Here is a 14568-nt window from a genome sequence, read left to right as displayed (position 1 = left end):
AATGAAGAAATGATACACTTAATGACAATTTATGAGGACAAACTAAATTATTTTGATTTGTAGTGGGATAATGAAAGGTATTAGCGTTTATAAGCACTCCTGTCAAATACCAAGTAAAAGCAACCTAATGGTTTCTTGCATTCCCTGTATGTTTCTGGTTACCAGCACATGAATTTCACTGTTTGCATTGTGTTCTACCCTGCAAAATGTGGGTCTTTGAAGTTTAATGTTTTTGCGGCCCTGGATAGATTTTATTATAAATCTGAGCAAACAGCAAGCCTCCTGGATTTCTGTAATATGATCTCAAACATTCAAAGTACATTCTGCTCCTGTCTGTGTGGCTTTTTCTCTGCGTACTCCAGTTTACCTCCTAAATTCCAAAGACAATCTTCTTAGAATAATTGTTAGCTTTAAATTATTGGCATAGGGTGAAAGAGTGTAGCTATGGGCATAAGTGTGCTGTGTAAAGAACTGGCATCATAATTTATGCAGTCTTTTGCATTGTGTTCAGTAATGCCATTATCAGAACTAGTGCCCATGGCATGAACCGGACATGGCAAATCCAGATAATTGAGACATGAATGGATTTAAACGTTAAATAATTTATCTGTGTTTGCCAAGAAAGATCGGTTTCTTTTCATGGAAATTAATGGAATGCTAAACCCAAAAATTATTTTTTAATGTTACTTATCCTATGCATTTTCTAATGATGGCCGAGGAAAACGTTTTAATGTTATGTTTTTATGGAGAAAGAAGATTTAAAAAATGTTTTATTATATAATACAATCCAACGATGACCAATGCTATACTTCGGCAATACGGTATGGTACTACAGCAATGGGGAAAAAATCTTACATTACTCGTATAATCCACATGACAATATGCAAAACATATGCATTTTTTTGTAATATATTGTTAAATAGATACTTCCAGAAACATCAGCAATCATCATAAACAGGAAACATATTCCCATAATTCCAAGCTTTTTTAACCTTGCAATAGCATCTTTTAGGTATGAATTATGCTATATACTTTTGACACAAGGCATGATAAAATATTCCACGCATCAATAAGGCTCAGTATTAAATTAGTATTTATACTAAAACAGGCTTTAAAAGAACATACATAAAGTAACAACATATTTTCTTTCCCTGTAATTTTCTGAATAAAAATTATTACCTATGAAGTATGCTTTTGAACCTTCAGAATTACGTTAAGATTTGAAAAACAACCAAAGTACACAACCCAGCATTGCTGATGAAACAACCAAAAGAGTAACAACATAACCAGCAAATGGTACACTTACTCTGTAATCTGGGCAATCTGAAAAGTAACAATATAATTAATATAACATAACTGCTTTCAAGTTTTAAAACCATTTATGTAAGTAAGAATTACAAACAAAATGCAAAAAAATGTCAAAAGTTCAGTTAACCTTGTAGTGGATGTTAAACAAAAGAGCAAATTATTTCAAAAGGAAAGGGGTACAGCACCCTGATCAGGGATTGTTCCTGCCTTGCACTTAATGCTTACTATCATAGCCTCCAGCCTCCCTATGAACCGATTCAGGATAAGCAAGCTAGGAAAATGGATGATGGATATTTTTTTACATATCATTCACATATGTATTCATGTAGGACATCTGCAGCATACACTTATTATGTTGACTGTCATCAGTATTACTTTACTTGTACGTATATTTCTATAAGGGCTGAGGTAAGACTTCTCTTGTATTTGATATCACTGGAATACCCGAAATTTTATTAAAGGAGGAATTACTGAACTGTGGATTCAGTGATTTGTGTTTAAGTACATTAGCTTCTTAAATAAGGAATACATCTTTTAAAGGGAAAACGTTATCCTAAGCTTCTCTCATCATTAACAATGACAAAGGCTTCTCTTATTATTAACAATGACACAGCAACGCTTCTATGCTACACAAAAAATGAGCAGTTATTCAATAGTTGATGGAAAAGCCTTTGGGACTACAGATATTAAAAAGACATTGTAAGGAGAACGGGGAGAAATGGAATTGTCATTATTGACCTCAGCTTCAACTCATGTTACCTATAGCAAGTACCACTAATTACCAACAAGAAAAGTGAAGGTGAAAAAACTTCCAACAAATAGCTGCTGACATCAAATGAAGGAAGTTCTGAAACTGCACTTTCTTTTTCTTTCTTTCTTTCTTTAAACGATAACTGAAATGTATGTTTTTCAGTATGTTAATGATGATGATAACAGCCTTCAAAGTAATTAAGATGTATCATCTGTTTAGCATCAAAAACAACAAGTAACGTATTAACAACACAGTAATTTATGTATTTCTACATCATTAACTGTAGCTCTTATTTAATCACTTCTGAAGATCATAATTTATTATCAACTATCCACAATGTCAAAATCCCATTTTGAAATTCCACCACATATTCCATTCCTGAAAAGTGAAACACCAACATGAAAAAAGCAGTTTGCACCATTATGAGCAAGGCCCTTAACATGAAAATTGCTCCAGGGATGCTGTACAATAGAATCATGGAAAAAGACAATTTCCCCTCTGACATTTTATTTTTCTTTACTAAATATGCTAAGCTGCAGAAATACCTGTTTTACAAAAACCTGTAATAAATCTGATTTTGCATATCTAGATAAATAACACATACAATACTGTGAAATTTCAGTATAAAAGTCAAATGAAGTCAAATGTCCTCCTTATATAATTATAATCTAAAATATAGTTCATATTTATAACAAGAAATATATTCCTCAGCAAACAACACTGAGAAAAAGAAAGAAAGAGGAAACATTGTGACTACTTATTTTTATGCAGCATAACTGGGTAATTCACTCCCTCTCTGAAAATAAATGTACAATGCATCACAGCTGTGCAGTCGCAGTCTGTGAGGTGTGGCACAAATATACCATATGCCAAACGCTGAAATCAGCCATCTGCAAGCAACATATCAAAACAAATGTTCTTTTCATAGTGCTTTTCACAAGGGCCAAAATGGTTTCACCAAAGATACAAGCACTTCATATTGCAAGTGGGTTGCCAGGGCAGGAGAGACACTAACTTAGGAGAGAATAAGGCCATGAGTTATGACCATGAGTCATAAAAAGGTACAGGCAAAACATTCTGATGACTGGGGGTGGGCAATTTGGCCAAAAATACTATATCACAATATGATTAAACATTATTACTGTTATTATATATACTGTATCATGGTATAATATTTTTCCATATACTTTTCACTGCGGTGGGCTGGCGCCCTGTCCGGGATTTGTTCCTGCCTTGCACCCTGTGCTGGCTGGGATTGGCTCCAGCAGACCCCTGTGACCCTGTGTTAGGATATAGCGGGTTGGAAAATGTCTGACTGACATATACTTTTCAGACTAAATTCAGTTTGAGTGCTTCTGTTGGCCCAATTTTATAGGTTAACAGTGAGTAGATCTACAGCAAGGTTTGTTTTCATAAGGACCATTTTACACAAGTAATCAAAATAATACATTTTATTTATATAGCACCTTTGCCATACTCAAAGCACTGCACTGAATTTCAGAATGAACAACAGGGAAAAGCAGAAAAAGATCAAATAATTAACATTGGACAGAAAAATAATACTAAAAAAAATAATTACATGGAGCACACAGCTTTGAATTTGAATATCAGACAATAAACCACAATGTAATACAAAAATACAAATACTACAAGAAAAGCCAGAACAAATAACAGAAATTGTGATACAAATGATAATTATAGCGAGTACCTGAATAAAAAAGTAAACTGAAAGGAAGGGTCAGAATGTAGGGTGAGTTAAATGCCTTCATGAAAAAATGAGTTTTATGTTTGTTTTTCAAAAGAATAAATTGAGTCAACTGATCTAATTAATTTATATTCAAAATATCTTTATTGGGCAAAATAAAAAATAAGAATAGCTGAACAAGAATAAACATATATTGTACATACCAATAAGAAGACGCAGAATATTTTAAAATGTGTAATACATAGACTATACAGTAAAAAAATTAAACACAACTGACAAAAAATATTCAGAGATATTCAACCCAATTCCTTTGACTCCTCATTGAACAAAAACAAGCAAGCCTAACTAGACTTTAACATTGCTTTCAAAACATCTTTATGAACATTAAGAAAAGCTATATAAAAACAAACCAAAAAAAGTATATCTCCATTGACTGAATACTCCCTCAGCAAACGATATCAAACCAAAACCTACAATATTGTATGTACAGCCAACTAAAGAAACTTTTCACACTTGTCACATGACTGATTTTCATAATTTATTTCTACAGAAATCAATGTTGGTTGGCAATTTTTTAAAAAGATATTAAAATTAAGAACCATCATTATTTGTAGGAAACAAAATGTGTCCCACTTCATTGCTTTTTACCTATGAATATAAGCAGCATTTCAACATGCAGTACGTGGATCAAAATATGTAAAAATAATGCTTATTGTTCCCTACTTATAACTTTATATACTGTATACTTAAAGTTTTCTCCTACTTTTATCAAACCGCCTGTGCTGCTCTATTCTCTTTAGTGCTCAAAGCATGTGCTTATTTTATTCAATATTTGAGCCAGGACTACCTTGATATCTTTATCATTACCATTAGTGTTCAAAGTAGAACAAATAATCATAAGCTGGCTTCTTCAGCGATCACCTCACAAAGTCCAAAAATATGATTAAATCTAAAAATCATAGAGGAGAGCGAAAACAAGTCAGAACATGTGATTGTAAACAATTTCTTAGGCGGGTTGGGGTTGGAGGTGGGTTGTGGTTGTGTCTGTGAGAAGTGCCACTGTATGAGAAGGTAACAGAACACCCATTCCCCACCACGCGCCATCTCTTTTGCAACAAGTAAACAAAGTGTCTTGCATAAGTTTTCAACTGTGATAAAAATTATATACAAATATTTCTACAGGTTGATCAGTTTCTACTGGTGCGTCGTTTCCACCAGTAGATTGTGCACCCCTAGCACACCTGGGTCCTCATGTATAACGCCGTGCGTAGAACTCACACTATAACATGGCGTAAGCACAAAAGTGGGAATGTGCGTACGCACAGAAAAATCCAGATGCAGGAATCTGTACGTACGCAAACTTCCACGTTCTTCCGCTACATAAATCCCGATCAGCGTGAAAAGTAACGCACATGCACGCGCCTTCTGACCCACCCCAACTCCTCCCAGAATTATGCCTCTTTGAATATGCAAATCAATATAAATAGCCTTCTATGAAAAGACAATGGGAAAAGCACGGGAGAAAATAAGAATTTCAGCAAATACAAAGTGGAGGCAAAGGAAAAACGTACTATTTGTTGGTTTAAACAGTGGTATAATCAACAAAAGGAAGTTGATCAAGTGACAGAGTGTCGGAGAAACTCGAAAGCTCAAGTTCACAAAGTCGCACAGTGCCCGAAATAAAAAAGAAGTCACATATCAAAGTCGCCGTGAAAAGGCGAGTCGTAGCCCACCGTCTGAGTGTCATATGAAAGCTTATTAGGGTACAGACAAAAAAAAAAAAGTAGAACATCATAAACTTCATCTTAAAATCGTTTAATTTACTAGTTTCTTAAATTCCATTGTAACTAAAGTAGCACTTTAAATGCTTTGTTTCGTATTTGATCTTCTATGTGCTCTGTGTGTGAATCACTACCTCCTTCTTAAACGGGCTTTCTCTTTCTCCGACAGGACACATAATCCATTACATTCATGATATTACAGCTCTCTGAATAATTAAAATACTGAGATGTATACGTGATATCTTTTTCATGATGATAGGAATGAACACGTTATTAAACATGGGAACACGGTGGCGCAGTGCTTGTTCATGTCTCAGGCAAGAGGCTTGCTGCGCCATGCGCAACCTTCGATGAAATAATTTATTACAGAAGTACTGTCTCTTTCAAACGTACTAACCTCCAATTCCTGTCATTACTTTTCTTTCTTCAAATACCCAATCGCCACACAATCAGCTCTGTAATAGATGTGAAGCCATTTGTAAGCTTAGAACGCCGATTCTTCAAAACTTTTAAGGAACATTGAAATATCTTCGTAGTACATGTTTAATTATTCTATCCGTCTATCTTTCCAGTATCGTGTCAGCACTAGCAAGAATACAACGCAATGCAGGAACAATCCCTGAACTAGCTAGCTCTGCGGCACCGTGTCCTCACATGTTTAATTATTAACAATACAGATTATTTAAATGAAGTTAAAGATTTATCTGTATAATATAATCAACATATTTTGCGCATTTCATCTTAAAAATGATATCGTCATCACATGTAAATACGCGCTTTATAAAGTGGCGCAGGTTGTGCAATATTATAACTGTAGTGCAAGTTTACAGTGAGGTAATTGTACTTATAAGTACAAACAGTTCTACAAGGAGCACTTGATGGACTGATTGAGTGCGTTTATAGTTCTTGGGATGAAACTTTTTCTAAACCGCAAAGTCCGTACAGGAAAGTCTCTGAAACGTTTTGCCGTGGCTCAGGCAGCGTCTGCTTCATGCTGTATACCGATAATTCTCTTTCCAATTAGCTGCTGCTGTGATTCCCCACTCAGATACAGTGATATAAATACTCCGAGTGGTGCAGTGAGAGTAATATGGAAAAAGATGATCTGCTGTGGCAACCCTTAACAGGAGCAGCTGAAAGAAGAAGATGCATTGAGAGTTACAACGCTAAAGCAGTTATGGTATTTGGAATACTATGGCTATTCCCTGGACCATTATATTGCTGCAGGTTAATTACAATCAGATGCATTACACTAATAAACAATATGCAGTTAGTTTCAGTGTATTTATAAAGCCGCGTCAGGAATGTGGATCTAAGAAAGAAAGGGTAACCACACAGGAACAGTAGCACTGCTTTGACGCTGGGTGTCGTCAGTCTGCAAAACCGAGCGGAGAAATTGCGTATGCCAGAGTATGAGGTACCGTGGAAATGTGCGTGGCTTTACGCCAAGTTTAGGTTTTATACATCGCGATTTGAGCGTGGAAACGTTCGTACGCAACATTTCTGTGTGTACGCACCGTTTATACATGAGGCCCCTGGTCTAGAACTGTTTACCAAACAATATTTTAGTGTTACTGCCATCTCAAAGTCAAGCAGATTTTTTATAAGACCACGCTGTATATGATAGCTGTGGGAAGATTTATAGAGTCTGCATTGTACAAAGCAATACAAAAATTTGTCAATTAACATTTTTTCAACTTCACCTTGTTCAAATTTGCTGGATGTTGTGCATGAAAATCTATTTTCAGGTATTACAACATTTTACTGGTCTTACATGAACACTTTAAAGCTGCCTTTCAAAAACACATTCGTTTTCTTAATCAGTTCATTTGGAGAATTAGTGGAATAAATGGGACCGATTTTAGCTCAACTTTAGCTGATGAAAATTGGACCTAATGTTCTACTCTGCAGTATTTTGGTATGACTCCCTTCATGATGGTGAATTGTTCATACCCTTCAGTGGAAAAGTACCATCAAAATCCTTAACATTCCCCTCATAAAACTAGACAGTGGGATAGTGTTGTTTTGATGGTAGATAATTTTAGGTTTCTATAACATGGCATCTTTGTTTTTCCTCAATGAGATACATTTTAGATAAATCCATCCAGAAATATTTTTGCAAAAATGTAAAGAATAATCCAGAATCTATTTTGTAGACTCCATAAAAATGCCAGTGTTCTTTCTAGTTAATAAAGGTTCTCTATGTGTTACCAGTCCAATACTGCTACTGCTGTTCATCTTACATTCTAGTATTTTGAAATGAATGTGGACATTAGCTGCTACACAGAGTCTACATATCCTTGGATGGGACCTGTGGGACGGTGTCAATCTGCCTTTTCTTACTGTTCTGTGGTATAATTTTGAAGGCTCTCCAGATCTATGATTAGCAAAATAAAGGTGTAAGTTTTTTTTTCAACACTAATTGAATTCTGCACTTTTGATTAAGGCTTTATAGCACTCTTTGACTAATGAGCACTTTCCAATCTGTTCCTGAGGTTGCCTGAGGTTTCTTTAGATCACATCTTGGTACTGTATATTACACTAACCTGTAAGGAGAAGACTAAACTGGCTTGATTTCCAACTTTGGCAGTGCCCCTCAGAAATTAAGTGATGCAATTAGTTCTATGAAAAACTTCTGTACCATGTGTTTATATTTAATCACTGATTGAGAGGTGGAGGACTAGCAAACATTTACTCAAGCAGGTTAAAATGTAAAAATATCAGTTTTGGTAAATTCAAGTCTTTTGAATATCTCGCCATTATTATTCAGGGAGATTCTCACGTTCTAGTATTATCCGTGTATAGACCTCCAAAATTCAACGCGTCTTTCTTTGAGGAATTCTCTGACTTAATATCAATCTTAATTACGAACTATGACACACTCTTAATAGTCGGCGACTTTAATTTTCATATAGATAATCAATGTGACCGGAAAGTAAAAGAATTTATGAACCTCCTGGACTCTTTTGATTTGAGACAGCTCGTTAATCAGCCTACACATAAAGCAGGTCATACGTTAGACTTAGTAATTACTAAAGGACTAAAAGTTGATGTAAAGCAGGTCATTGATATTGGTCTATCAGACCATTTTCTTCTACTCTTTAATATAGAAATAATGACAGAAAACACTCATGAGAAGCATATTGTTAAAAAACGCTTCTTTGACTCATCAGCAGCTTTAAAACTTTCAAACATTCTAACCAATCAGTCCGTTTATAGTGCCAACTATAATAGTGAGGAGAATGTAAATAGTAAGGTGGAAAGATTTAATACTAAAGTGAGGGCTGCTGTTGACTTAGTTGCACCTGAAAAGACAGTTAAAAAATCTTCTAGCATTGTTATACCATGGAAGACCCAAAGAGTGTCTGATTTAAAGAGAACATGCCGTAGAGCTGAGCGTAAATGGAGGAAAACTAAACTAACTATTGACTATGAAATATTAAGAGTTAAAATAACAGAATACAATAACACAGTCCGTCTTGAGAGGCGCTGCTATTTCTCTAAGATTATAAATAACAATGCTAGTAATCCCAGAGTCTTATTTTCAATAATTGATCATCTGTTAAACCCAGGTAACTCAAAGGAATGCCTCCTAAGTGCTTCCAGTAAAACCTGTGAGGCTATCGCTGTATTTTTCAATCAAAAAATTAATGATATTAGAAATAACATAGTATATCTCCCCAACACTAAGGATCCTCCTAAACCCCCAGTACCCCATAATAAACAAATTAAAGTCTTTCACTAGGATAGATTTACCTGATTTACATAAAATAATTTCTCAAATGAAACCCTCCACCTGTGCCCTTGACCCAATACCAACAAATTTTTTCAAAGAAGTATCGGGCGTGCTTAGTGATAATGTTCTTGACATAGTAAATTCGTCATTAGATACGGGGGTCTTCCCAGACTGTCTTAAGACTGCGGTAGTTAAACCCCTACTTAGAAAAATAATCTCGATCCCTCTGCTCTTGAAAATTATAGACCCATCTCTAACCTGCCTTTCTTAAGTAAAATTCTAGAGAAGGCAGTCATTATACAGTTAAATGAGCACCTCAATAAACATGCTATTCTTGATAAATTTCAGTCAGGTTTTAGAACAAATCACAGCACAGAAACTGCACTCGTTAAAGTAGTAAATGACTTGCGGGTAAATGCAGACAGAGGCCATTTATCTGTTCTCATCCTCTTAGATCTGAGTGCCGCATTTGACACCATTGATCATAATATTCTTAAGAATCGCCTTAGTCAATGGGTGGGCCTCTCTGGCAGTGTCTTAAATTGGTTTGAATCCTACCTGGCAGGGAGAAAATTCTTTGTTAGTTGTGGTAATTATAACTCAAAGATACATGATATTCTATATGGTGTTCCACAAGGCTCTATCCTGGGTCCACTGCTTTTCTCAATCTACATGCTTCCATTAGGTCAGATTATCTCAGGGCACAACGTGAGCTACCACAGCTATGCTGATGACACACAGCTGTATTTATCAATAGCACCCGATGACCCCAAATCTCTTGATTCGCTAACACAATGTCTAACGTGTATCTCAGAATGGATGAATAGTAACTTTCTCAAATTAAATAAAGAAAAAACCGAAATCTTAGTGATTGGCAATAATGGATACAATGAGGCTATTAGAAATAAACTGGATGCATTAGGATTAAAAGTCAAATCGGAGGTAAAAACCTTAGGGGTAACCGTTGATTGTAATCTGAATTTTAAATCGCATATTAATCAGATTACTAGGACAGCATTTTTTCACTTAAGAAACATAGCAAAAGTTAGACCTCTTATATCATCGAAAGATGCAGAGAAATTAGTTCATACGTTTGTTTTCAGTCGGCTAGATTACTGTAACGCACTCCTCTCAGGACTACCCAAAAAAGACATCAATCGTTTGCAACTAGTGCAGAATGCAGCTGCTAGAATCCTTACCAGGAAAAGAAAATCCGAACACATTTCTCCAGTTTTGATGTCACTACACTGGTTACCTGTGTCATTCAGAATTGACTTTAAAATTCTGCTTATGGTTTATAAAGCTTTAAATAATCTCGCCCCGGCTTATATATCGGAATGTCTGACACCTTATATTCCAAATCGTAACCTCAGATCCTCAACGGAGTGTCTCCTTAGAATTCCAAGAGCAAAACTTAAAAGAAGTGGTGAGGCGGCCTTCTGCTGTTATGCACCTAAAATCTGGAATAGCCTGCCAGTAGGAATTCGCCAGGCTAATACAGTGGAGCACTTTAAAAAACTACTGAAAACACATTATTTTAACATGGCCTTCTCATAACTTCACTGTAATTTAATCCTGATACTCTGTATATCCAATTCATTATAATAACTATTCATTCAAAATCTGTATTAACCCCTACTCTCTCTTCTGTTTCCTTTTCCGGTGCACGCCACCACCATCTACCCAAAGCACCGTGATGTTACAACAATGATGGATGGATTAAAAGCCAGAAGTCTGCATGACCATCAGCATCAAGTGACTCCGTGAAAAACCCGAACTACAAAGAGGACTATTTCATTTATGTTAGGTAGAATGCCCAAAGGGGACTGGGCAGTCTCGTGGCCTGGAACCCCTACAGATTTTATTTTTTTCTCCAGCCTTCTGGAGTTTTTTTTTGTTTTTTCTGTCCACCCTGGCCATCGGACCTTACTCCTTTCTATGTTAATTAATGTTGTCTTATTTTAATTTCTTATTTTGTCTTTTATTTTTCTTCTCTTCATTATGTAAAGCACTTTGAGCTACTTTTTGTATGAAAATGTGCTATATAAATAAATGTTGTTGTTGTTGTTGTTGTTGAACTACTAAAACTAGTGGGTCATTTACTTTTGCAAATTACCCTATTAATATATTTACCTTTTTCCCATTCTGTACATTAATTCTCTTTAATAACATATAGAATCTGAGTTTATAAACTTTTCCTTTTAAAAAGTAACAACTAGTTTTCATTAAACAATGATTTTATGATAACATTTTATGTTTTAAAACGACAAGATAGGGTTCACTAACTAAGGATTTCTATATATAAATTAATACTTTTTGAAAATTAAGTGATAGCTCTAATAAAACAAAACATTCATGCTAAAAATAATATTTATAAAGAAACTAGTTGTCCCCCACGGCTCTGCCCATGTAGTAGTGAAACAGGACAAATTTTAAAAATCAATTAAAAAAAATGTAATTCTGGCAAGCGGAAGGTACTGTAAGTACCCTCCAATGTCAAACGCTGGCACTGTATCTGATTGTGTAGAGCTCTGATGGGAAGAAAAACACATGGCCGTGATATCTGTGGCAATCGGCAGCTACCCTGTAAAACACATGTAGCTGTGATCTGTCTCTCTCAAAAAATGTCAAACGTTACTCCTTAACAATCTGGAACAAACAGGTATCGCTAGCTAAGCGGAGGAAAGGTACGTTCCAACACGTGGCAAAAGGTAGAGCAACTCGAACGGAGGCTGGCGCGTGAGTGAGGATGACCCCGCCTGGCTCCCTACTTCCAAGTAAATGCTTCCCTCTCCCTCCCATCCCCTCGACCCACAGCCTGTCTCTCGGATTAGTGCAAATAGATCAGTGCCAAAACCTAACTATGATACTTAGTGCAATGAAAGAAGTCACAAAAATCAACCAGAATGTTCAAGCATATAGAAAAAACCCAATCTAAATCCGTTAAGTAGTTCTCTCGTGAAAAGTGACAGACATACATACAGACAGACAGATGCAGGATTAGTTATATATATATATATATATATATATATATATATATATATATATATATATATATATATATACATACACACACATATATACACACACACACACACATATATATATATATATATATACACACACACATATATACTGTATATATATATATATATATATATATATATACACACACACACACACACACACACACATATATATATATATATATATATATATACACACACACACACACACACATATATATATATACGGTACATACATATATATACACACATGTAACTGTGGTTTACTAACATTGCAGTAGCAGTGTATACAGTATATATGTAAGCAGTGGTCCCTTGGAGATTCTCCACACTGCAATAAAATTATCAAAAAGTGCTCAAATTACCAAAAATAAGGCAATTTTTCAAATAAAAATGACATAAAATCAACTATGAACTAGTTGCGCAGTCAGCCTGTCTATGACAGTTTTACCATCTGGGCTGACTTCAGCACTTTTCATACCGAAATGATTAAGAACATCTAAGAAGTTTAGATTACGCAGATTTACACTAGTGTGCTTACACTACTACTGTACAATGTATATATGACCTCACTGTAATGACTCCAGGATTAATCATGCAGATTACAGCACATAAATCTTTATAGCCCCCTATAGGCAATTTGCCTATTCCAAGGACGCCCAAATATCATCAAATGTGTCTGTTCATCATCTTGGAATTACCGCACCCTCGTGCCCGACAATTAGAGGTCAAATTTCTTACAATGCGGTGTTCGTCTAATTTGATCGGGTATATGTCTCAGAACGTGAATGCTGGGTGTCGATCCCAGCACTATACACCGTATAAAATACTGTACTACCCCAAACAAGTAATGCAAACGACAATCTCAATCTTCGTTAAACGTCGACTAGCTCATACGAAAAAGGAATTTCGTTAACTTCGTTGTGCCCGCCCACGTGGAAGCGTGTCACTGGTATATTCGTTTTACAGTACTTTGACATACTGTAAAAAAGAATAAACTGTATTAGCTCAAAGCACACACGTGAACGCGCCCGCGCACGACATTTAGGTGAAAGGTCAACCATAGATGAACTGCTCCGTGTAACTTTATCGCTCTCTTTTTGCGAAACACATTATCCCAAAAATAGATTTTTCGGAATCCTAGAGGTTTATGGGGGTGGGGGTGGGGGTGGGGGGGGGGGGGTGGTTGAGTGAGCAAGCGGTAACAGTTAAATGCAATTCTATAACTACATCCACGGCCGGAACACATAAATGAGTTTGAATTTTCAGAATCGCCTGGCCACCAACTGTGCGCTTACCTAATGTCCACAGGGGCTGCCCCTGACCCTTTCATGTCTGGGAAAGGAGCTTAAGCTGAAAGCAATCCGGTCTACAAGTGCAACAGGTCCCTACATGCTTTGCGCTCTGAACAATGTCATTGATAATTTAGAATTACCTTTAGGTTAGATAGCCTACCTGCACACCTTGAAGCACCTGCAGGCATTTCTCCCTGACATCCTGGAAAGGACACCTCTTGGAGAGCATCAGCAGCCGCGCCAAGATGTCATTCAGATCGACGCCTCCTGGAAATTGTCCCATTGTCTCTCTGATTGGGCCAATACCCTCCGCTCTGTTCATGACATCCTGTCGAATAATTTCCATAGCTACCTCTCTGGTACCGGCGTCTCTGCTACCAAGTCCAACCCATCTTCCTGCACCGTCACTCACATCCATATTTTCTGGAATTCAGCTGTACTGGGTGGCTCTTTCGTGCTCTATGAAAGTGTGGCTATTAACACTAAATGCAGGTTTACAAATGTTGCTTAACTTTGAAAACTGTTGCTACCTTAATAACAATCACAGTTCAAATTGTTTTAATTTTCTGCTTTATGCCTGGAATGGTAGTTCACATATGAGATGCTAGTTAATAAACAGCTAACGTATCCATGAAATTCTTGGATAGACGTAATTTAGTGTCCTGCTCAATCAAACGACGCTCCTGGGCTGGGACTTTGTTTCCAATCCACTTTTGGCCAGAAAGTGTACTGTTCACCTATTGCCAAGTTTTCTTGATCGTTGCCAGCGCAGAACTTCAACTTGTCAAATACACTCCGCCCCTTTTACATTTCTAAGTCAATATGTAGTTTGCCTAAAATTTTGTACTTTTCTCCACTAAGTATATAGCACGTAACGCAAAAAATCCAACCTCTTTTCAAATGCGTTGCAATCACCCTTTCACATTCAGATTTATATGAAACATGCATACACGTTTTTCATAAAAT

The 14568-nt window shown here is 36.2% G+C and overlaps 1 protein-coding gene across 1 annotated transcript in view; it reads right to left on the bottom strand.

The window, feature by feature from the left end:
• The window catches only part of sesn1 (sestrin 1), a 444013-nt gene extending 429647 nt beyond the window's left edge, over positions 1-14366 (bottom strand). Inside the window, exon 1 of the mRNA XM_051925612.1 lies at positions 13763-14366. Within this exon, the coding sequence (XP_051781572.1) occupies positions 13763-14020 (258 nt within the window). The 5' untranslated portion in view covers positions 14021-14366. The remainder of the gene's footprint in view (positions 1-13762) is intronic.
• Between the last annotated feature and the right edge of the window lie 202 nt (positions 14367-14568).

Source organism: Erpetoichthys calabaricus, chromosome 3, assembly GCF_900747795.2.
Source record: "Erpetoichthys calabaricus chromosome 3, fErpCal1.3, whole genome shotgun sequence".
NCBI lineage: Eukaryota > Metazoa > Chordata > Cladistia > Polypteriformes > Polypteridae > Erpetoichthys > Erpetoichthys calabaricus.
Note: the sequence above shows the minus strand (reverse complement) of the source record. Positions and strands in the feature narration are given on the sequence as shown.